This window comes from Macaca thibetana, chromosome 7 (genome assembly GCF_024542745.1).
Source record: "Macaca thibetana thibetana isolate TM-01 chromosome 7, ASM2454274v1, whole genome shotgun sequence".
NCBI classification, from domain to species: domain Eukaryota; kingdom Metazoa; phylum Chordata; class Mammalia; order Primates; family Cercopithecidae; genus Macaca; species Macaca thibetana.
Genome location: NC_065584.1, coordinates 56,806,264 through 56,830,765, shown reverse-complemented (window position 1 = coordinate 56,830,765; position 24,502 = coordinate 56,806,264). Strand labels below are relative to the sequence as shown.

Here is a 24,502-nt window from a genome sequence, read left to right as displayed (position 1 = left end):
TTGGAATTACTGAAATCATTAGATTATATTGCATATATTTAAGGTGTACAACTTGATGGCATGATATATGTATACAATGTGAAATAATTACCACATTCAAGCTAATTAAAATATACATCACCTCACATAGTTACCTTTATACAGACTTAAAAAATCTACATAACCTAAGGAGCCAGAGCAGAAGCCTGTCAAGGAAAACCAGGCACCTGCTAAAGATCCAGGGAGGTACAATCCTTGAAAGGGTAAAAGATTGCGGAAAGGCAGGCTACATTAATTAGGTTTCACATTCAAACAGCCTGGGGGATGGAGGGGAGGTCAGGTCCTGCTACTGTCCCAGAGTCAAAAATAGGCTCCAGTTAACATGGGCAAGGCCAGCTTCCCAATCAGCCAGTTCACAAACATCACACACTCAAGAGCTCTGGCACTCAGGGCCACTTGACAGGCATCTATCAATTTCCACAGAATCATTCATTCTTCTCAGAGCAGCCAGAAGCAGGGTTAGGAGGACACACAAAGGCTCTACAGCCAGGTGGGTCCAGGCTCTAATCCTAGCTCTTCCTTCACTGCCTGATGTGAATTGGCGATGTTACAAAGCCTCTCCAAGCTTTAGTTTGTCTGTCTGGAAAACTGGGGACATCTAACAACTGATATTTATTATTCATTCAATAAATATTTATTGAGCAGCTGCTCTATGCCAGGCACTGTACTTGGCCCTGGTGACACAGTAGTGAATGAGAGTGACAAGTTCCTGTGCCACGATGCTCACAGTCTCAGGAAATGTCACAGAGAGTCCAGGCAGCTGCTAAGAGCACTGCACGTATTTTATGGTATTTATAATACTGCCTCCCTGTGTTAGGAAGATAAAATGAGAATTGGGTAAAGTATCAAGAATGTCCTGGGACTGTAAGATACCCAGCAAGTGGTAGTTAATAGTACCAATAGGTATAGTAATAAGGGTGATTGACTCTTCCCATCACTTTTATAAAGAATCAGGGCCATGGCCGGGCACAGTGGCTCACACCTGTAATCCCAGCATTTTGGGAGGCCAAGACAGGTGGATCACTTGAGGCCAGGAGTTTGAGACCCGCCTGGCCAACATGGTGAAACCCTGTCTCCACCAAAAATACAAAAATTAGCTGGGCATGGTGGCGCACACCTGTAATCTCAGCTACTTGTGAGGCTGAGGCAGGAGAATCGCTTGAACTCAGGAGGCGTAGGTTGCTGTGAGCCGAGGTCGAGCCACTGCACTCCAGTCTGAGTGACAAGAGCAAAACTATCTCAAAAGAAAAAAAAAAAAAAAAAAAATCAGGGTCGTATTTTCAAGCAAAGCTAATGGCTATGAGAGAGACCGAGATAGCCAAGGGTGAGTTGTTGGGGCAGCAGCAGGGAGGTCCGAGGGCCTGCCTTCTCCTCCGGGATCTGTGGAGTTGCCCAGCATCAGAGAAACTGATCCAGTTTGCTATATTTAGGGACCTGTAACTCTAGGTTTCTTCTCTCTTTTAAGGATATTAATGGAGGGGACATATTAATGGATATGAATGAAATGTAAGTCTCTCCTTGCTAGAGTTACAAGTTGAACATAAAGAAGGTTCTCTTTCAAAAGGAAGGTGTTTGGAGGATTTCAGATCCTTTACACTTGACTCTGTGGGTCTCCCCGGGTCTTCTAAAGGTGTAAGTTTTGATGGAGGCCGTTGGAAATCACCTTCCTGAATTTGGTCCTGACATAGTTCAATTCATTGTTCGAAGGTCACTCAGTAGTCCATGTACCTCAATTTTACTTTCCCTGACAAATGACAAAGACATCTATAATCTGGAATTGATTCTAATACACTTCCAGCTTTACATGAGGCCTAAGTACACCTTAAATATGGTATGACAAATACACAAGCTTTTGAGACAGTAAAACCTTCATTTATGTGGAGTTTATTTCACAGCCTCACCTATCTAGAGTACAGCAGACAACCAGGAAAGAAACACAGGGGGTCAAAAGCTGAGGGAGGTGCCATAAAGCCCAGGCACTCTTCCCATAGAAAATGCCACAGGACCAGCTCAGTATTTCTACATTCCTACTCTACCTGATTATTATAAACTGCATAATCCTGCTTCCCAACTCACTAGATTGGAAGCAGCAAATAAAAGACAGGGGCACTCCAAGCTAAAAGTACAAGGAGTAATTATTAACATATTAGCCAGGTATGGTGGCGTGCACCTGTCATCCCAGCTACTTGGGAGGCTGAAATCGGAGAACTGCTTGAGGCCAGGAGTTTGAGACCAGCCTGATAACATAGCAAGACTCCATCTCAAAACATAAAAATAAAAAGAAGCAATTATTGACATATTGAGATTGAAGAAAGACATTAACTATCCTCCTTCAAACAAAAATAAAGTATAATACTTCTTATACTTTACAAACATATTTTTAAAACTCTATTAAAAACTACATAAACTATAAAAAAAGACAACATGTGTATTCAAAAACTTATTAGGGCTGGGGTTGTTTGGTGTTGGGGCATGTATCCATGCTTAGTGTTGAGGCAAGGATTCATTAAGTGAATCCTGAAGCTATTACTTTTTTTTTTTTTCAGATGGAGTCTTGCTCTTGTTGCTCAGGCTGGAGTGCAGTGGCGCAATCTTGGCTCACTGCAACCTCCGCCTCCTGGGTTCAAGCAATTCTCCTGCCTCAGCCTCCGGAGTAGCTGGGATTACAGGTGCCCGCCACTACACCTGGCTAATTTTTTGTATTTTCACTAGAGACAGGGTTTCACCATGTTATCCAGGCTGGTCTCGAACTCCTGACCTCAGATGACCCACCCGCCACGGCCTCCCACAGTGTTGGGATTACAGGCGTGAGCCAACGCGCTCAGCCTTGAGGGTATTACTCTTATAACACAGAAGAAAAACTCATGGGTCAGGAGATTCGAAATGATCATGAACAATCTAATTGTGTTTAATACACTCTTGTATATGATAAAACTAAAATTTTGAATCCCCAGTGGTCAACCTTTTTTGTTTTTGGTCTACCATTAAATGGGGTAAAAGATCCAGCTATTAAACAATTTTATGGGCTTTTGCGGTGGTTCACACCTGTAATCCCAGCACTTTGGGAGGCTGAAGTGGGCAGGTTGCCTGAGCTCAGGAGTTTGAGACCAGCCTTAGCAACACGGTGAAATTCTATCTCTACTAAAAAAAATTGAAAAAAAAAAAAATAGCTGGGCGTGGTGGCAGGTGCCTGTAGTCCCAGCTACTCGGGAGGCTGAGGCAGGAGAATCGCTTAAACCCAGGAGGTGGAGATTGCAGTGAGCTGAGATAGCACCACTGCACTCCAGCTTGGGTGAAAGAGCGAGACTCTGTCTCTGAAAAAAAAAAAAGTTTTTTTTTTATGAATGTGGGTCATGGATAATGCTAGATGAATGACAGTATTATCATAGGTTCAGTCTTTCCTAGACATTTTGTCATTTGAATCTCACCATATCCATGTGACACAGTCAAGGCAGAGACCCTACCTCAAAATTGAAAGGTGAGAGGTAGAGAAGGCATGCACCAGGCCTCTGACCGGACTCATCAGAGCCCAGCAAGCCTGCCTGGCTCAGGCCCACTTCCCTCTTGGTCTGACCCCTCAGGGAAATCCCTTGCTGCTGGAAGTCAAATCCTCAACTTCACACGAAGCCACCAGGTGTAAAGCACACACCAGGTATAAGGCAGGATCAGGAGATACATGATCAAGAAGACATATAACCTCTGCCCTCAAGGAGTTTATCAGTTACCCCATAGATTCCAGAAAGTGGAAGGGTAGAATGGGGAAAAAGAGAGGAAGGTTTATTAGTAACTACAAGATAGAAGCTGGTATATGCCTGAGAGAGACAAAAGCTGGTAGTGGCCTCTGATAAACAAGCATGTCCTACTTGGCCAATACGGAGGAAAAGAGGGACAGTTTTGCAACGCTTGAATTCTCTAAAATCTTCACAGACAGAGATTAAAGGTTTCCAAAATTTACTTATGATGTAGTAAATCGGCCTCATTTTAGATGAAAAGGGGCTCTACAAAAGATTAAACAGGATTATTAACTCAGAGGCTCTTCATAGCCCAATAACGTCTACTTGGTTGAATTCCTCTTTTCCCAACAAAAAGTCCGAAAATTCACACACCACACAGCAGCTGGTCCAAACCATTAGAGCAGCTTAAGTCTTGCATTGATCTTTATTTTCCTTCTTGCAAGTGTAGACACTGGGCCCTTGGATTTAAATAGCAGTAAATGCCTCATCTTTCAAAGAGATAGTTCTGTTGTGGAGGAGGCTACTGCTATTTTCCATCAATGCTCATGAACACTGATGTGGTGGAAAAGCCCCTTAGGGCACAATCCAGAACTGAAATGTTGATGAACGCCCCCCACCGGTGGGCTAACTATGTTCAGTAACTGCAAAGTTTTAAGTACCATTTTTCTCCTCCAAGGCAGCTTTACTACTGCATTTTGTTAAAAATTAGAAATCTTCACACATATACAATACAATTAAGTCTCACAAGGTAACAAGTTTCCGAGTTGTGTATACACTGGTTGGTACCTCTTCATTTGAATAATAATTGCTGCCATTCATTTTGCAAGCATTCCTCTACCTTGTATGCCTCAAAGGGCAGTTTGCAGCAATGGGGAAACTACACGACTGATGAAAACCACACATGACATTTAAACTAAATTAAGAGGAAGACCGGTCAAGTCTGATATTTTCTGTCATGTGTCACCACCTCTTGGGAGAAATTTACCTCATCACTTTTCCTCTCCACATTTCACAGGAATGCTTTTTTTAGAAATGCAGTTTGCTTTTTTTAAAAAAAGAACTTAAGCATCACACAAGAAACAACTTCAAACCATACACACACACAAACCCTGTAACAGGAAGTGGAACAAGGAAACTAATGTTGCATAAACCCATCTCGTGCAATCGTGGAGATCAAATGCAGTTTCCTCATGTGTGCAGGCACTACTGGAAATAGACCCCAGGTGGGAGAACTCAAGCTAGCTCTAAACCAGGTGAGTTTATGAAACGACACAAAGGTCTATGTAACTAATACAAACTTAGTAGGTTTGTCTTTACTAATATAAAGAGAAATTAATGAAAGAAGATTCAAAACATTGTGTTAATTGAAATGGCTACAGAAATATGGACTTATCAGAAGTCAATGCACAGGAAAGTGCTTACAGTATTATGCAAAGAGAAATGACATAGGCTAAAAAAGAGGCAGTTTCGTAATGAAAGATACACCTCTATTTTATTCTAAATCAAGTATTCAGGTTATTGTAACTTGAATTGTTAACTTAATTTTACTGTATTTAATATTCATCTATTAAATTGTAATATTATAACAATATTCATTTACTGCAGATAATGTAGAAAGAGGCAAAGGCTATTTTAAAAGGTAGGTTTATAAAACCTAAAGCAACTATATGAAGCTGTACTCCAAGACTGATCCAAGGAATCCTATTTACAGATGGAAATGAATTCAAACCACCACCATGCAAGAGGAACTTCTAGCAAATCTACTTTTCACTCTAACCATGTTTCCCGGTAAATCATTACTAGGGAGTCACTATTTATCAAAGAGTCATTCTAGGTGTGTAGAGGGTAGGAGAAAGGAGCATACAGCCAGATACAGCAAGTTAACTGTGTCCTTGGCTCTATGATAAGCCTTTGATACACACAAATCTCAGTCCACCTTCATCACATTCTTGTAAGAGAAATAGTCTTCCCATTATACTGATGAAAAAACTGAGGCTCAGAGTATTTAAGATAACATGTTCATATGGTTAAAAAGTGGCAAGAGCCAAATAGCCAAGACAATCCTAAGCAAAAAGAACAAACCTGGAGGCATCATGCTACCCACTTCAAACTGTACTACGAAGTTTCAGTAACCAAAACAGCATGGTTCTGATAGAAAAACAGACACATAGACCAATGGAACAGAATAGAAAACTCAGAAATAAGACTGCACACCTACAACCATCTGATTTTTGACAAACCTGACAAAAAAAGCAGTGGGGAAATGATTCCCTATTTAACAAATGGTGCTAGGAGAACTGGCTAGCTATATGCAAAAAATTGAAACTGGACCCCTTCCTTACACGTTATACAAAAATTAACTCAAGGTAGATTAAAGATTTAAATGTAAAACCCAAAACTATAAAAACCCTAGAAGAAAATCTAGGCAACACCATTCAGGACATAGGCATGGGCAAAGATTTCATGACAAAAACGCCAAAAGCAATTGCAACTAAGCAAAAATTGACAAATGAGATCTAATTAAACTAAAGAGCTTCTGCATAGCGAAATAATCTATCATCAGAGTGAACAGACAACCTACAGAATGGGAGAAAATTTTTGTAATCTATCCATCTGACAAAAGTCTAATATCCAGAGTTTACAAAGAACTTAAACACATTTACAAGAAAAAAACAAACAACCCCATTAAAAAGTGGGCAAAGGACATGAACAGGCACTTCTCAAATGTAGACATTCACACAGCCAACAAACATGAAAAAAAGCTCAACATCACTGATCATTAGAGAAACGCAATGAGATGCCATCTTACACCAGTCAGAATGGCAATCAATAAATAGTCCAGAAACAATAGATGCTGGTGAGGTTGTGGAGAAAAAGGAACACTTTTATGTTGCTGGTGGGAGCGTAAATTAGTTCAACCATTGTGGAAGATAGTGTGGTGATTCCTCAAAGATCTAGAGGCAGGAATACCATTAGACCCAGGAATCCCATTACTAAGTATATACCCAAAGGAATATAAGTCATTATATTATAAAGATATATGCATGCATATGTTCATTGCAGCACTATTCACAGCAGTAAAGACATTGAATCAACCCAAATGCCCATCAGTGATAGACTGGATAAAGAAAATATGGTACATATATACCATGGAATACTATGCAGCCACAAAAAGGGACAAAATCGGCCTGGCATAGTGGCTGAGGCCTGTAATCCCAGCACTTTGGGAGGCCAAGGTGGGCGGATCATGAGGAGTTCGAGACCAGCCTGGCCAACATGGAGAAAGCCCATCTCTACTAAAGACACAAAAAAATTAGCTGGGCGTGGTGGCACGCACCTGTAATCCCAGCTACTCAGGAGGATGAAGCAGAATCGCTGGAACCCAGGAGGTAGAGGCTGCAGTGAGCTGAGATCGCACTATTGCACTACAGTCTGGGGCGACAGGGCAAGACACCATGTCAAAAAAACAAAACAAAACAAAAACGCACAAAATCATGTCCTTTGCAAGACATGGATGGAGCTGGGAGCCGTTATCCTCAGCAAACTAAAGCAGGAACAGAAAACCAAACATCGCATATTCTCACTAATAAGTGGGAGGTGAACAATGAAAACACAGGGACTAATTGGTAGGGATTGGGGGGCAGGCGGGGAACAGCACACACTGGACCTGTGAGGTGTGGGGGAGGGAGAGCATCAGGAAAAATTGCTAATGGATGCCAGGCTTAATACGTGGGCGATGGGTTGATCTGTGCAGCAAACCACCATGGCACACATTTACCTATGTAACAAACCTGCACATCCTGCACATGTACCCCAGAGCTTAAAAGTTAAAGGGAAAGCAAATGTGACAAGAAGGGGAACCTGAATCCAGGACTGACTTCAAAGCCTGTGCTCTAACTATATACTATCCTCATGTGGTGTTGGTAGTGTTTGGGGAGCAGGGTGAGGGAATGGAGATTCACTTTTGCAAATTTGGAGTTTGAGGAAATTGTGGAGATACATATTCAAATGCAGGGGCTGGGAAATCTAGGATCCTATCCTGGTACTGACTCAAATGAGTCATCTGACCTTGGAAAAGCCAAGGTTTCTCTGTCAGACAGATGAACTCTGAGGTCTAAAATCTGAGGCAGATACTGAAGAACTTTAAGTCCCCTCTGTCCAGACAGGAAGCTACTCATAAAAGTATCCATGAAATAATGATGAAATCTAATGAGCGTCCCTAATCGTAGAAATAAGACATTCTGAAACCAGGTCGGTAGAAGAGAATGGTCATTTAGCACTTGTTCCTGCCGTTCTGAGTCCAGGCCTTCCCAGCAGTTCTCCCTTTTGATCTCTGTCACACTAAACATCTCTGACAGACACAGCGATGTACTGTACACAAACACACACTTAATGCTGCAATGAGTTTGATGAGAAAGCATTAATACAGAGTCAAAGCAAGTTGAGCAGTCTCCTAATCAGGTCTTCTTGTCTATAAATGGGAAACCACAGACCCTTAGGAGTTCAAAGTTAGAGATTAGATCCAAGTCTACATATGCAAAAAACCTCCTCCTAGCTATCTTTTCTCTCCCACAGCATAGGCCATTTCCCTCCGCGGGTTTAAGTCTCCCTAGCCTCCCTTCCACAAGTCAGAGACAACCAGTCTGACTTTTGTTTGAGTTATATAATGACAACCCCATCAGCAGGACCACTATTACAAACTAATGGCAGTTAATATTGAATGTAATTTTGCATACAGAGAACAAGTCCAAAGAAGCACTACAAGAAAGTTCTTCTCCATTTTCGATTTACACTTCAAATGATTAAAATGTATATAAGAAAAAGAAATCTTAAAAAGCTTTCGAGTTGGAAACAAATCCACCACCTGAAATTAATCAAGAAATTTATCAAAGAACTTCAAACCCTTTCAGAAATGTAAGAGAATTGAGTTATATATATTTGTACAGCTATTAAATTTTAATACTAAAAATTTCAACACGTCTTTGATTACCAAAGTCGATATATCTATGGTACTCTAGAAACCAATGGTGATTTCTGCTGCCTGGAGGCTTATTCTCACTTTAAAGTGTGCCAGGGACATAACGTATTTCAGCATCCAAATTCATTTTAAGAATATAGCAATGAAACTCTTCAGAACTTCAGGGGGCTGTTTTGTCTCAAAGTTGGTATATTGTGTAAGGAAAGAATGTTTTTTTTGAAACGGAGTCTCGCTCTGTCGCCAGGCTGGAGAATAATGGCGCCATCTCGGTTCACTGCAACCTTCGCCTCCCAAGCAAGCGATTCTCCTGCCTCAGCCTCCCGAGTAGCTGGGATTACCGGCGCCCACTGCCACGCCGGCTAATTTTTTGTATTTTTAGTAGAGACGGGGCTTCACTGTGTTGCCCAGGCTGCTCTCGAACTCCTGAGCTCAGGCAATCCACCCGCCTCAGCCTTCCAAAGTGCTGGGATTACAGGCGTGAGTCACCGTGCCTGGCCAAGAATGCATTTTTAAAACTGGATATGGCCAGGCGCGGTGGCTCATGCCTGTAATCCCAGCACTTTGGGAGGCCGAGACGGGCGGATCACGAGGTCAGGAGATCGAGACCATCCTGGCTAACACGGTGAAACCCCGTCTCTACTAAAAATATTAGCCGGGTGTGGTGGCAGGTGCCTGTAGTCCCAGCTATTCGGGAGGCTGAGGCAGGAGAATGACATGAACCCGGGAGGCGGAGCTGGCAGTGAGCCAAGATTGCGCCACTGCACAGTGGCCGGGGTGGCCTGGGTGACAGCGAGACTGTCTATAAAAAACAACAACAACAACAACAACAAAAAATAAACAAAGAAAAACACTGGATATAACTAAATATTTCAACAAAACCAAGGCAAATTAGCTTCATGTCCTGATTTCTAATAAAGGAGATAGAGAGGTATGCAGAAACACTTCATTTAAGCATCTACAACTAATATGATTGCTTGGATAAAACTTGGTTCATGGTTCCCTTAGATTTTCGTAGTATTTGCTCCCCATGCTACTCATTTGTCATATATATTACCCGACTAGATTGTAAGTTTTTCAGTGTCTTGAGGAGCCCCTTGGGATGAGGCCTCACCTAGCTGACAGGTGCTTAACTGATGACAGAGATATGATGGAACTCTTTTCATAATCTAGTGGTAAACACATATTGGCAATATCCCTTTTCCTTCAAATCAGGGATCCACAAGCTTTAAGCATTTCAAACACCTGTACAGTAACCACCTTGCTCAGGTGAATATGGTTTCAAGCTATAAAGCAAGACAAATGAATCGAAACATAATTTGGAGGGAAATGACCTATCAGTAAAAAACATAGAAATGGCAAGTTGATTTAAGAGTGAGACTTTCATTAACAACTGTTAAACATTAGGCCTTAAAAAAAACCAAGTTCTTGAAGATGGGTTGTAAAATGTAAAAATAAATACACAATGTTTGTATTCCTGGTTGAGCGAGACAATGCTTTTCATCGTACTTCTTTTTCAAGAAAAAAAGGAGTAATTTAGCCCAAGTCCAATAGAGGTAAGGTGGATTTGTATTTGATTTAAAAATTATATTCATTAAGATAATTCAGCCTAAGTCCCATAGAGGAAACTTGGAAGTTGTATTTGATTTAAAAATTATATTCATTAAGATTTAAAAGACAAAATTAAAGCCAGAAGCATCCAGGAAGTTGATGGATACTAATGCAGCCAAAAGCCAACTTAATGGAAAACTGTAGTTTACGGTAAATGTAAATATAAATAACTTAGACCCTGATATCGTTTGGCTGTGTTCCCACCCAAAGGTCATCTTGAATTATAGCTCCCGTAATTCCCATGTGTTGTGGGAGGGAGCTGGGGGGAGATCATTGAACCATGGGGGTGGTCTCCCCCATGCTGTTCTTGGGGTAGTGAATAAGTCTCACGAGAGCTGATGGTTTTATAAGGGGTTTTCCCTTTTGCTCGGCTCTCATTCTCTCTTGCCTGCCACCACATTAGGTGTTTCTCTCCTCCTCTCATTCTCTCTCACCTTCCCTATGATTGTGAGTCCTCCCCAGCCACATGGAACTGGAAATCCCTTAAACCTCTTTTTCTTTATAAATTACCCAGTCTCGGGTATGTCTTTATCAGCAGTGTGAAAATGGGCTAATACAGACCCCATGCCATAAGACTACAGGAATGCCTCACAGGCAGGACATACACAATACATATTTGTTGAATTAATGAATAGATTAATATATACAGATTTGTTATGCTACCATTTCTTTCTTTCTTTTTAATTAAACCAAGCTGCTAACCCTTATAAATTTTTCTAAAGAAATATCTTCTAAAGAGAAGAAAGATGACTGGCAGTAAAAAACACTTATAATTTTACAACTATAATCCCTACTGTATGCATCATGAAAATGATAATACTTGGATGACTCCAGTGAATCCTATGGTATTTTATCTTATAATTTAAAATTATAGACCATATAGAGTATCTTAATAGCATATGGCCAAGTTTGTGTGATCATCTGAGGAGAATAATTTGGTTTCATTAAAAAATGCAAATTTAACAGTAGTGCATTAACTCATGCCAACCCCCGACTCTCAAGACCATCACCAGGGACCTCCCGCATGAAATCAATATGCATCCATCTATTTAACTTTTATCACTGGCTCACTAAGTAAATATCACACTATAGGCCACTTAAGTTTTCATTATTCAGGCAAATAGCAAGCGTCAAAAGCAGGCTGGTAGTGTCAAGTTGTTAACAAATCAATCGATAACTATTCCCTGTTTGAGTCTACCAAATGAAGGTAAAGATGTGCAACATCTGGAGAGCAAACTGTTGACCTGCTGCCAAGGTGCAGTCTGTTTACGGCGTGGCATTCCATACTTACGCAGACTCTAAGAACACCACTCAAGGAAACCTTAGTTGTATCATGCCTTTTCAGGCTTCAACGAGCATTAAAACAGATCAGCCCATTGATACTATCCTTTAGACATCAAAAGTACTGAGATCCCCAAGGACCATACCGGGAGATGCCAGTTTTTTTGCTCCCCACAGGGTCTAAGACTGAGGCAGAACTGGAAACTATGTGACTGCATGACATGCGGAGGAGCAAATGGTTCAATCTTCAAAGCTTCATTTTAAGATTATTAAAGGAAGATTTTTAGCTTTTTATGGGGACCACATGTATTTATAGACAGCTAACCCTCCCTCCCCCATAAGAGGCCAAGAATGGCTCCAGTTTTTGCAAAGAATTCACATTTTTTTCCAAGTGTGAGTCCCATTTAACATCACATTCATGTGCCAAGTGCCTGAGAATATCATCTTTTGCACACTAATTTCAGGATGATGGCTACTCCTGTCTGTCTTAGGTTACAGAAAGCCAATATACGGTACTATATCTGAAGTCACTTACCTCCCTTGTCAGCTAAAAGACAGCGAAAATGAAATGAAGAAAAGGAAGTTCAGTCATTAGAATAAAGTTAAGCCTCACGACTGCTTCCTCAATTTATACGTGATAAAAACCAGAATGAAGCAACAGAGTGTAAAAAGTGTCGTCCATCTTTCTCTCTAATCATTCTAAAATCCAACAGCAAGAGATCTGACTCAAAGCCATATAAACAAAGCTATTGATACTAAATAGCTATTAATTATAAACAAGGCAAAAAATAAAAGCTATTAGTTATAATTATGAGAATGGAAGGCAATCTCAGGTCATGGCAGATCAAATATCCACCACTGGCAAGAAGAAAAAAAAGACCCTCTCTCGCTCCTTACTCATATCTGTGACTTGATCTATGGTAATAACATGACTATTTGTCGTCAAACACAGAGGCTAACACTGGCATGCACACACACATCCCTGCTGGAAGCAAGTCATGCTGGGTTTTAAAGGAACCTGCGCTGCATTTATTTACCCTGCTGTCTTATTTCCTGAGTAGAAGGTTTAATTAATGCTTCACCCAGAAATAATCCACAGAAGAAATAGCTTCATTGGGAGTAAAAGTCATAACAATAGCTTTCTTACTGCATTTTCTTTCTCTTCAATGGAAATCTCACCCTCCTCCTTTCTGTCCCAGTGATGAATGTGGAGTCAATAAAATAAACTACAAAGAACAAGACAAAAGTTGGAAAACATCCTTTCATTATCTCTTTTTCTTTATCTAAGATGCTCACTGTACACCATAACTCCAGAGCACAAATTAAAGCAGGCCCTTGTCACCCTAGCAAACTGGGCTGTGATGCCACGTCCATTACATTCTTCTTTTTATCATGTAACAGCCAGGATGCTAGAAACAAGTTGCAACATGTGTGGTCTGCCCCACCCCCAGCACCCTGGCAGAAACCGCACCCCACTTCCCACAGCCCATGTTCTTCCCCAGACCTTACCCTTCCCAAGAGGTTGTCCTGAAGTAACGTCTGCTGCAGCACTGGGGCCACCTCCTCCAAGCTCAACATGTGGCAAAGGTCGGTGAGTTCTTCCTGCCCCAGGGACCCTGTGCCCGTCGTGTCAAAACTGTCAAACAGCTCCTTGAGTCGGGCCTCATGCTGGTCCTGCTCCACCTCATCCATCCCATAGCCCACAGCGCTCACCTGTGCAGGACAGAGACAAGGACAGGTTGTGGCAGCCTCTCCAGTCCTGCTGTGGTCACCCCCTGGCACATTCCCCTTCTCTGTACCCCACCAGTCCCCAGGGAATGCTCAGGAATACCCAGTTTCTGATGCACCCCACAGCAAGACCTCTGGTCTCTGCAGGACCAGCCCTAGCCAGTGACACTCCCACATGCACTCACACCAGGGCCACATACACAGGGCTAGATCGCACTGGGAGCAACATTACCAGAATGATGGGGTCATGTACAGTAGGAGACACCCTCCTCTCTTGCCTGGTTCTCAGGCGGACAGCCAGACTGCCAAACTCAAGGCTGAAGGTAGTTCTCTCCCAGCTCTTCTAGCCCAGGATTTTAAGAAGGTGAAAAGCCACTTAGACCACAAGACTATTCAAGTGAACTAACTGTTAGCAACAGCAGACTGTATGGTCAGAACTTCCATGCTAGCTGGCAAGCTTTAGATAACCTGCCCCAATGTTGCAACTGATCAGCGTGGCCAAGCTGATTTGTTCTACTTCATTCAGCGTAGATGGCCCCCATCATAGCTAGACTGGAGGGCTGCAGCAAGAGGCTATGCTACAAAACCACCTCCCTGTTTACATGAAACCAAATGCCTTTTACACGAGTTCCTCAAAAAGCAACTCAATTAACTTCACTGGTGCAATTACATGAGGTGTGACGGGAAGAATATTCCCTGAAGATTGCTTTAGTCCCAGCGAGTTTTAGGTAATGCTTAGTTGCCTAGAAAAAAGGGAGGACACTATTTCAACCTTTCAGACAGTGAGGTTTAAAGGAGCCACAGACTGGTTTATATGAATCATACAGCATCTCAGGGAACCTCCACTCACTAGAGCATCTCACCTCTTTATGCCTGGTTAACCTGTCTTCCGTCTCTCTCACCTACCCATACTCCAGGCTTTCCACTTTGCCACCTTCCTTAGGATCAGTAAAAAATTGGAGACATCAAAAACTGAGTCATTTTTGTTAAAAATATACATCATAAAATTCCAAGGAGCTCGTATTTTACAAATGAAATCTTTTTTTATTTTTCTTTGCATGACAATTCATTTTTAATGTGCTGGATTTTCCGATGGAAGCCTGAAACCTGCACATCTGAAGGTGCCTTCACCATGACGCAATGGATGCCAAACACAAAACACACCCTTGGGACGGTGACCTCAGCCATCTGCAACAAGGCTCTCCGAACCAGTCCCTTGACTATAAAAAAGCAGCAGCTTTCACTAACCAAGCGTCTTTAATCCAAGTCAACTAAGAGAAAACTAACTTAGAGGTGATCATCCGTACAGCAGATCATTACAACACGAAAAACGTAAGCTAAGATGTTGAACACAGCCAGAACTGAAAATAAAAGAGCTTTCTAAAACAAATCAGCGTTGCTCTAGGTTGTATTTGCTTTCTTTCCATAGACAGCTGTTCAAAACTTGACAAGCTAGAACAGAGCCATGATCTTGCCAGGGGTTTCAGCAGAACTGGGTGGACACAGAAGATAAATGTGAACAGCTCTGCCACACAGCTCAGTTTTTACTGGGGCCACTCATTAAAGTAAAGCAACATGGCACAATTTTGGTCCAGGTTCCTGGTCTTGGACAGGTCTCTTCTAATTATCAGTTTTTCTGTTACTAAGGTGCTGCAAGCTCTGGCTGTCTTCCCAGGATTGGTCTGCTGGGTTAACTAACCACTATGTAAATGTTTTCAAAATAAGTTGAGAGTGTTATATAAACATCAAAGCCTCAGAAAAGAAATACCAAGTTGTTATGCAAAGCCACAGGAGTTAAGAATTTAGACAAGGCCAACACTTGGCTAACGAGATTCACTTAGAGTTCACCAGTTAATTGTCAACTAAGAGCTGCTGAGAATCCCCAAGGTGCTCCGGGATTTTCAGTGTTGGTAGCTCTCAGTCTCACTCTGAGTTTTACAGTCCCCTGGGCTGTTATCTGACCGATTTCATAAAAGCAAGACTCTTCTTTTGCTTGATTTTGCATATATGTTTAAAAACTCAAAAGTGAAAGAATTCTAACACTTCCCTTTTTAAAAATTACTTTTAAGGGGCGGGGATTTGTCCAATGAAAGAGAGGAATAAAACACTTATGTACTGAGAAGTCCTGATCTTATCCACGGTGTCGAATTTGATATACTATCATGACCGACTCTTTGGGAGGTCATTGGATTTTCACTAAATCAAACCTCTTTCATTTTATGGCAGCTTTCTTTTCTTTATCTCTTCATTTCATCTCCTTCCTTCTCAAAACACTGTGCTTGACTGAAGGGGAGAAAAGCACCACTCCTGTGGAACAAATGCTCACGCTGAAACATCCAGGAGATGTTACTCATGGTGAAAAGTTGTCAGTGGTACAGAAGGCATTTTTACTGGTTGATATTATTTCCCAAATGTTCATCAGTAATTTCATGTGCAAGAATTTTTTTTTTCTCCCCACTTGGCAGAAAGTTCTTTAATGATAAGCTCCACGTTCCTATTTCTTTTACATCTTCCCCCAAATGCATAGTAAAGTCAGTCTGTTCTTCACGCCAGGGATTCAGCAAATATCATGGATTGACTTCCTGTATGGATCACTCCTTGAGAGGAAACGTACCCTTAATAAGGTCTACAGAAGTGGGCATATGAAAACTTTGGAATGTCTATTTCTTCCACCAACACACCTCCACTTCCTCCACCCTATCCTTTCTCAAAGGCATTTTCAGCCTTAGACATAAGCAAGAAGTAGAAAGCCAACACCAACTGCCAATCTGTACCGTGCAGCGCTGTCTGAAGTTTAATTCCATAGGCTAGTAATTAAGTAAATGGATTCACAAACTTTGGCTGCATTGTCTTGCTATGGGATGGAACTTTGGAGGAGAATCTATACTAAAACTTTTCTCAGGTCCCCTCGATTACAGCATGAGAATAACAATGTGCATCTGGAAGGTTTGTTCTGAGAGTTAAATGTGGCAAGCAAGCGAGAGTGGCTAATCCCAGAGAAAGCTGATACAAGAGGGAATTTAAGATAACCAAGAGAATATCTGCAGCTGCAAAGGAGTGGTAAACTGAAGAGGAGGTAACAAGTGAATCATCTACAGATCAACCTCCAAAGAAGCAAAGCAGGAGATGTGAAATGCTGTAGAACAGACTGAGAATGGGCAGGGAGTGTACTATGTACATAAACATCATTATATTACTAAATGATAACGGCAGCAGGTAATGTTCAGAGCTTCCTCTATCTTTAAAAGCAGGTTATTGATAAATTTAACATCAAATAAAAGCAGAAAGCTGAACTGTAATTCGGAATTACTTCTGAACATTTACTATGAGTCTGGCCTAAACTAAGTACTTTATGTATATTATCTCATTTAATCCTCCCAATTCTTAGAAGTAGATATTCTCATTTTCTCCTGCAAGATGTAGAAATTGGGGCTTGACAAAATTAAGCAACTGTCCAAGGATACAGCACTAATCTCCTTGAACAAAATGGAGGTGGAGCCAAGATTTGAACGCTCAATTATATTATCCCTCAATCCTACACATGCACATAGAACACATGAATGAGACCTCTGAAATGATGCCATTGGCAAACCACTCATCTCCACCTTTATGTGTCAGCCGGTTGAACAGTACTAAGCAGCAGAAATCCCCACAGAACACTCCATGGCCACAAACTCTTCCAAATTGGAATTGAGAAGCAGAGTTCCTTCCTCCCCACCTCCCTCGATCCATTTATTGAATAATTATAGCCTACAAGGCACCAGGGATATACAAATAGAACACATATCCCCTTTTTTTTCTAAAGCAGCTTTGGGATTTAGGGCATGAAAGAAATAAATTCTTATATAAAAATGATCATGAAGCGTCCCATATCTTCAATAATGGGCATTGTCTAGGAATTGATAATTTGTAAATTACTTCCCCTAAATAAATACTTAAGTATGTATAATCTGTGCAATCCAATGCTTTTCAGAGTCAAACCCTAACTGGTACCCACCAGAAGCAGGAATCTTACTCAGAGATTAAGAAAGTTACATTTTGAGTGAGAAATTCTCCAAATTGCAAAGAAGAACTCCAGTGTTATGAAGCCTGCCATAATAAACCTGGGCCTCTCCTCAACATCTACCTTTCCAATCAAATTGTTAGAAGGCTTTATGACTCTTTTGGAATGAAAAAACCAGTATGGGCAATATTTTGGAGTTCTAACTGGGGATGGTTAAATACGAAGCAGATGCACAGAACCATTAATCAAAACATTTACCACTCAATAACCACCCATCATGACAATTATTCTGAGCATTTTCCTTCCAAATAACTCAAAATAAGGCTGCCAAAATGCTGCCGACTCTGACAGTAGTGTTCATTACCCCAGCTGATGAAATCACAGTGCCAAATAGGACTGCAAACGAAATAGGTGGAGGTGTGACCAGAATCATGAGTGGATATGTGGATTTATGAACTTTTCAGTGTTCAACCAAGCTCCTTCTCACAAGAAAGGAGCTTGTGAGAATGACACCCCAGCTAAAGGGGATGTCTGTTCTGGGCCAGAGGAAGTAAAAAGGGGACAAAGTCTTGCAAGTGAACACCAAATAATAAATATGCACAATGCCAGAGCCCCTAGCCCAGGCCTTTTATTTCCCCTCCAGATGGTTCAGCAGCTGAAGAGCTGTGCGGAATGTCTGCATGTCCCCTCGGCTCAGCTGCTTTCCTTGAGAGGGCATCATAATAGATGCTTTTGGACCTGTGTGCAGACATAGCTGTTGGGGGTCCACAGACCAGGCAGTGACAACCAGCGACTCATTTACTTACTCTACAGCTGATGTGATGAACACCAACAAACCCCACTTGGGCAAAACTCTCCATTTATGCCTCTAGCTTTCACCATTTGGCAACTTGGAGCCTAATAACGCCAATGATCAAATTAAAGTGTTTCTTTTTATTCTCTCTTTTCCGCAAATACTTTAATTGGCTGCAAAGATTTTCAGGCTCACCATATTGGACTAATTTCAGTATAAAGGAAAGAGTGACAAGGATAAATTCAAGTTTAGTAAAAGCTCAATAGAAAAAGCAGTTGCAGCCATTTATGAGTTTATATAGGAGAATACTTCTGCCAAAAACTAGTGCTGCTTAGCAGCAAACTGATTACTGTCAGAATGCCTCCTCTCTGCTCAGACGGTGTCTCACTCCTAACTGGATACCAAAAGCACAACAATATCACTCTGAATGAAATCATGGTATAAAAATATAACACAAAAGCTTAAATGCACAGGAAAAAAGTCACATTAAATAAATTTGAAAAAATGCCCAGGAATGGTGGCTCACGCCTGTAATCCCAGCAATTTGGGAGGCTCAGGCGGGTGGATCACGAGGTCAGGAGATCGGGGCCATCCTGCCTAACATGGTGAAACCCCATCTCTACTAAAAATAAAAAAAAAAAAAAAAAAAAAAAGCCAGGTGCGGTGGCACGTGCCTATAATTCCAGCTACTCAGGAGGCTGAGGCACAAGAGTCGCTTGAACCCAGGAGGCGGAGGTTACAGTGAGCTGAGATCCCACCATTGCACTCCAGCCCAGGAGACAGTGAGAGACTCCATGTCAAAAAAAAAAGAAAAAGAAAAATAACAACCTTTGTCAACTACACTATAATATTTAACTAAGGGAATCCTACTAGCATTTATTCAAAAATGTAAGCAAGCTTTATTATTTTGCTATTCTGAAGGATGTAATAAACCCATGCTTTTGTTCAAGCTAATAACTGGTAGATTACCCCATCAAATAACTCAGGTTAGCTGCAGGAAAAAAAAACCCATTAGCCTCGCACAATGTGCATTCAATAACCTGTAATCAACTACTAAGTAAATTACAGAAGCAGAAAACAGAGCTTTGTTACTTTAAAAATAAAAAAAAAGAGTTTGTTACTTAAAAAAAAAAAAAGAGAAAGCTTATAACAACTTCCACTTCTTGAGCCATATTGACTCACGTTAATTTAGGATGCCTGAGGCTATGAGTATGGTACCCTGAGGTGTAACTGAAGGTGATCTCTTCTCACGTCTATGAACAATATTTTCCCAACTTTGTTTTTAAAGTGAGCATTAGGGTATAGATAGATGCTTTGTAATTTTTCCTTCCAAAAGCTTGAATAAATGGTTAATTGCTGACTTAAATTGCAATAAAGAAGTGTCCTAATTTCAAACAAGGATGCTCACTTTCAGAATCTCATAATCTTTTCAAAATTCTATTTTATTCATAAATAGGATAAAAATCTTCTTGCAAGCTTCACTAAGTCTCTCCATAAGCCCCTGCCCAACAGATGCAAGTTCAATAGCCAGAATTCAACCCAGATAATTTATTGGCTTACAAATGAATTGGCATCTATAAAAATAAGCTTTCTAAAAAGGCTTTACGCTGTTTAAATCCTTCGAAAATGCTCTAAGCTTGCCCACCCTTTATCAATGTAAGACTGATAAAATGTATGTTCCTTATCATAAAATGGAAGCATCAAGATTGTTGAAATGTTAGTTTAGAAAGTCATTTGCAGTGACATTTAAAACAATTTATTTAAACATTTGACTCATTATAAGAATACTGCCTATTAAATTAAGATTGGCTGTTCAGAATTCACTGGAGCCCTATTCTCCCCCTCTGTGACAGTTAACATCTTTTGATATTAAGGGTCATTACACATCTAAAATTAAAAAGAAATAAGAAAAAAGAACCCCACGCCATTCTGAGCAAGTGCCTGTTAAAATGACTGATCCTCGACATTTTAATGCAAAGACTGTGAGTATGATGGCTTCCTCTCTGTTGCCCCCTGTGAAGCCTTTCTCTGTATTGGCAATAACTTTGCCGATGTCCAACCCTGTGGAACGTTCATATGACCTACCTTTTCCCCACTCTGCAGAATGCTTCCCTCTAAAGAATCACCAGAGAATAGGGAAAATAAACAAATCTGCAAACAAATTCCCAGGCAGTCCACATCACCTCCCAAAGGACACTGACAACAGCTGAAGAGACCACAACACACAAACTCGTTTTTCAGCCAGCCTGTAATGTTCCTCCTATACACACTCTGGAAATCCTCACAGCTCCCTTCAACTCCAGAGCAGCAGCCACCAATATTCCAGGTCAGCCACCTGTATAATATGCTCACCACGAGAGAAGACTCAAGGTAAAATTAAACTGACAGAAAAAAGCAATGTTCCTTGTTAGATCATCAAGCCTCCGGAAGCATGCAAACATATGTGTACGTTACGGTGTTTAAGGCGACCCAACTGAGAAACGTCGTGGTTCCAGGGGCTTCCCTCATGTGTCAGGATGGACTTTATCAGGATTCTCATCCTACAAAGCTACCACGTCAGTCACAAAAGACAACTACGCAATCTGTTTCGATGTAATAAATTCAGGAGTTGAGCTGTATGGCAAGCCCATCTTAGAAGTCCTCAATGCCAGGAGAGGATCTGTTCTAGTTAGGTGCAAAAAGCAGATCTCATAATATCCAAGTTGTCTGGAAACATGATATATGGCAGGGTAGTCTTTCCAGCTCCCATTTTGTTGGTGCCTTCACCTCGGGTTGTCAGGGCTGGGGTTAGGGAAAATGCCTCTTTCCGTCTCTATCTCTTAACTTCGCAGCGAGAGCTGCAAGCAGAGACTGTTCTCATCACCTAGTGTCCTGTCAGGGGCCGCTTCGGTAGCTGCAGAAGCCTAGCCGCTGGAGGCTTCCTTCCCGGACACTCCACACCTCCAGGCCACACCTTTTAGGCAATAACCAAACGTCATTTTGTTCTTTCCCCTTCTCCTAGGCATTACACCGGGAAACTGTTTACGCGCATCGACCCCACACACCTTCCAAAATCTCCACTTTCCGGGCTCCAAGCAGCTCTCTGCTACCCAGACAGCCCAGGCTAACACCTCGGGTTTCCCCACGCAGCTTCCTCTTCAGCGTCTCAATCACAAGACTGTGCGGGCGGCACATGCCAACGGAACCACCACCCCTTCTGCTCCCTCCGGGACTCAAGTCTGCTCTCGGACAGCGCACAGAAGCGGCTTTCAGCTCCGGGCAGGCGGCCGGGGCTTCAGGGGTACTGGGGGTGCCCAAACTCAGGGGTGCCGCCGGACGGGGAAGCGGAGGTGCGGCCACAGGACGGGCGCGCCTCCCAAGTCCCTAGCCACCTGCGATGCGTCCTCAACTCGCCTGCCCATCGCCACCACCAGAAACCTCAGACACCCTATTGTGTGGACAGGCAGCGCGCTCCCCCCCGGCCCCGCCGCCCTCGCCTACCTTCTGTCGGTCTCTCCGGAGCGCCAGCACAGCCGGCCGCCCGCCTCCAGCGCTCTGCAAAGCGAAGGAGGACGCTTTGTTAGGGCTGGAGAAGCGGGACAATACTTCGCAGCCGGCGCCGCGGTTCCGGGCGGGTGTCCTTCAAAAGGACGCGAATGGGGACCCGCGCGAGCGTCATTTCCATATGTAAGGGGCCAGGGCTTACAAAAGCGCTGCTCTCGGGGGCCGCGGGCTGCAGCGCGCATCCTCCCCACCCCCGCCGGCCCGCCCCCCGCCCGCGCCTCCGGGACCGGCCCCTCCTCCCGCCTACGGAGCCGCCCCGTCCCCGCCTCGTCCTCCCGCCTGGCCGCCGCTTCCTCCCGGCCCGCAGGGATTGCGCTCGCCCAGGCCCCGGACCCCAAATGGGAAGCCCCCGCGTGATCTGGTGCCCAGTACGCTCCGGGCGCTCAGGGCCTCGCCGACGGCGCGGGAGCAGCGCGAGGCCTCCGTGCACCCCCAGGCCGTGGGTCCGGGTCCCCGGGGTTGCGCCACTTACTGCTTCCCGGTGCTCAGGCGCCCCGCGCCGCCGCGGGAACCATGGCCGCTGGCGCACTCCGGGCTCGGCGGCGGCGGCGGCGGGACGGCCGCGCCCAGCGCGCTCGGCTGCCGGCTCGGCCGCGGCCACCCGGAGCTCTGGACGCTGGGGAGGAAGGGCCCGGCCCGCGCGGGGAGGAGGAGTCAGGGCGACGCCGGTCCCGGCGCTGCTCCTCCTCTGCGGCCCGCGCGGCTCCGGCAGCTGAGGGAGGAGCAGGCGGCGCCGCCTGGGCCCTCGCGGACGCGCCCTCCCTCTCCGAGTGCCCGCCTCCGAGATCTGAAGTTAGAAACGCCGGGGCTCCTGGTGCGGGTGGAGGAGGCTGGCGCCCCGAGGTCGCCGCCGAGCTGGGGCTGGCGCTGCCACCCTCGCCTCCTGCCTGTCCGCCTCCCTTTCTTTCCCAACACGCCTGCACTCACCCGCACCGCTGACACTCGGGCAGCAACGTCTCAGCGCAGAGGAAGGGCCCCCGCCTTCAGCCAGCGGGACTTTAAGGGGGGGATCCCTGTGCCTCTTTTGCTCTCGGGCGGCCCTGGATTTCCCAGCCCTCGGGTGTCCACTGGCCGTCAACATTGGAAAGGGTGTTCAGGCGGAAGGGCTCTAGAAGTGACTCGGTGTCCTGTAGAGCGAGCGCGACCCTCCTGCCGGGTCTACACTGGCTTCCGCACCTGCCCACCACGTCCTCACAGGCTGCCACCCCTGTGCAGACTTCTCCGGGTGAAGCTAACCCTCGGTCGCAAGCCACACAGGACGGAAACTCCTTAGAGTTGATGGTTCGCAGCCCAACAGTTGCTCGATATTTACCGCCTCCTACCCCTACCCCAGAGTCTCCGTTCTCACTCCCCCATCCCTACACTTCTGATCTCATTGCAGTCAAATAGGATCCCAAGTTCAGGCCATGGTTCTCTTTGAGTTGCAGTGTTAAATGTATTGCCCTTGAAGGATCCGCCTGATGGATTACAACCCTCAAGTGTGGTTATTTTAGCAAGAAACTGGTGATAGCTCCGAGAGAGCAAGCAATAGACAAGAGGAAACCAGCATTCCTTGAGAATCCAGTGTGCTAGAAACTCGACAGAAATTATCTTACCTAATTCTCACATCACCCTTAGGAGGCAGACATTATTTTGCAGATGAGGAAAATGGATCTCGCAGAAGTCAAAGAGCTTCCTCAGGATCACACAGCAGGAACTCCACAGAATTGAGATTCAAAACCAGATCACATATGTGGCAAAATTGCATAGAACTGAATATATACTCACAAATGAGAGCACGTGAAACTCTCATGAAATTTGAATAAGACATTTGGACTACACTAATGTCCATTTCCTGGTTGTAATATTGTTCTACAGTTATGCAAAATGATACCATTGAGAAAAATTGAGTGAAGCGTCTATAGGGGATCTCTATTATTTCTTACAACTTCATGCGAATTTACAGTTATCTCAAAAAAATTTTTTAAATTTTAAACAGATCAATCTTATTCAAAAGACCAGGCTCACTTCTTTCAACACGGCATGTAAGTGTGCCTGCAGAATAAAAGAGAGTTATGCTCCTCTCTCCTTTTTAAACACTCTTGAATAAGTACACACACACACACAAACACACACACTCATATACTGTATGCATGGTTCAGTCATCCAGTAATAATTATACAACACACACACACACACACACGCACGCACGCAGTTCATTAAGAGGATAGCTAACCTGTTACCAGAATACTTACATAGAGATCATCTTGTAAGACAGACAATAATGCTCACTGGGCACTAAAAGAGCCAACAATCTTGGAAGGTAAGAATGAAGAGGTGTCTTTTTTGTTTCACCTAATCTCTGCCATGGAATCGTCATCCTACTGGTTACCTCTCCAAGCATCACTTTTTAACTGGCAAGAATCCTTAAGGATGATATTGCTCATTAGTTTAAAGCAGTGATTCTTGGGGGTCGGGGGATATTGGAAGTGGCATTCACTCCCTGTGCAGGAAGATCAGAATTGCTGGGGGTTGTGTAATTTGAAAAACACAAGATGCGCTTTCTTGAGAGGAGTAAGTGGGTTGGAGTTAGCGCTGGGACTGGGAACTGGGATCACCTCCAGCCTTGCTACAAAGAAGGGAAAGCATGGAACATGGTTACTGCATGGTGTGGGTTGGCAAGAGCAACCCTACCAAGAAAGATCATTTATTCAACACAATGGGCCTGCAATTTGGTTTGCGTTGAGCAAATGGTTAGTCTTAGTCCAGACTGGAGTCACAGGGAAAAAAACCAGAAACTTCCTTTAGAGCTCATC

The 24,502-nt window shown here is 43.5% G+C and overlaps 1 protein-coding gene across 10 annotated transcripts in view; it reads right to left on the bottom strand.

The window, feature by feature from the left end:
• Window positions 1–22,339, bottom strand: part of NIN (ninein) — a 109,021-nt gene extending 86,682 nt beyond the window's left edge. For 4 of the 10 annotated variants that reach the window (XM_050796862.1, XM_050796856.1, XM_050796860.1 and 1 more), the window contains exons 1-3: window positions 22,180–22,247; window positions 21,645–21,698; window positions 13,150–13,353 (exon numbers count right to left, since the gene is read on the bottom strand). In XM_050796862.1, the coding sequence (XP_050652819.1) occupies window positions 13,150–13,332 (183 nt within the window). In that variant the 5' untranslated portion in view covers window positions 13,333–13,353; window positions 21,645–21,698; window positions 22,180–22,247. Of the gene's footprint in view, window positions 1–13,149; window positions 13,354–20,638; window positions 21,451–21,644; window positions 21,699–22,179 lie in introns of those variants that run through there. The other 6 variants (XM_050796855.1, XM_050796863.1, XM_050796858.1 and 3 more) reach the window with 3 other exon arrangements.
• Between the last annotated feature and the right edge of the window lie 2,163 nt (window positions 22,340–24,502).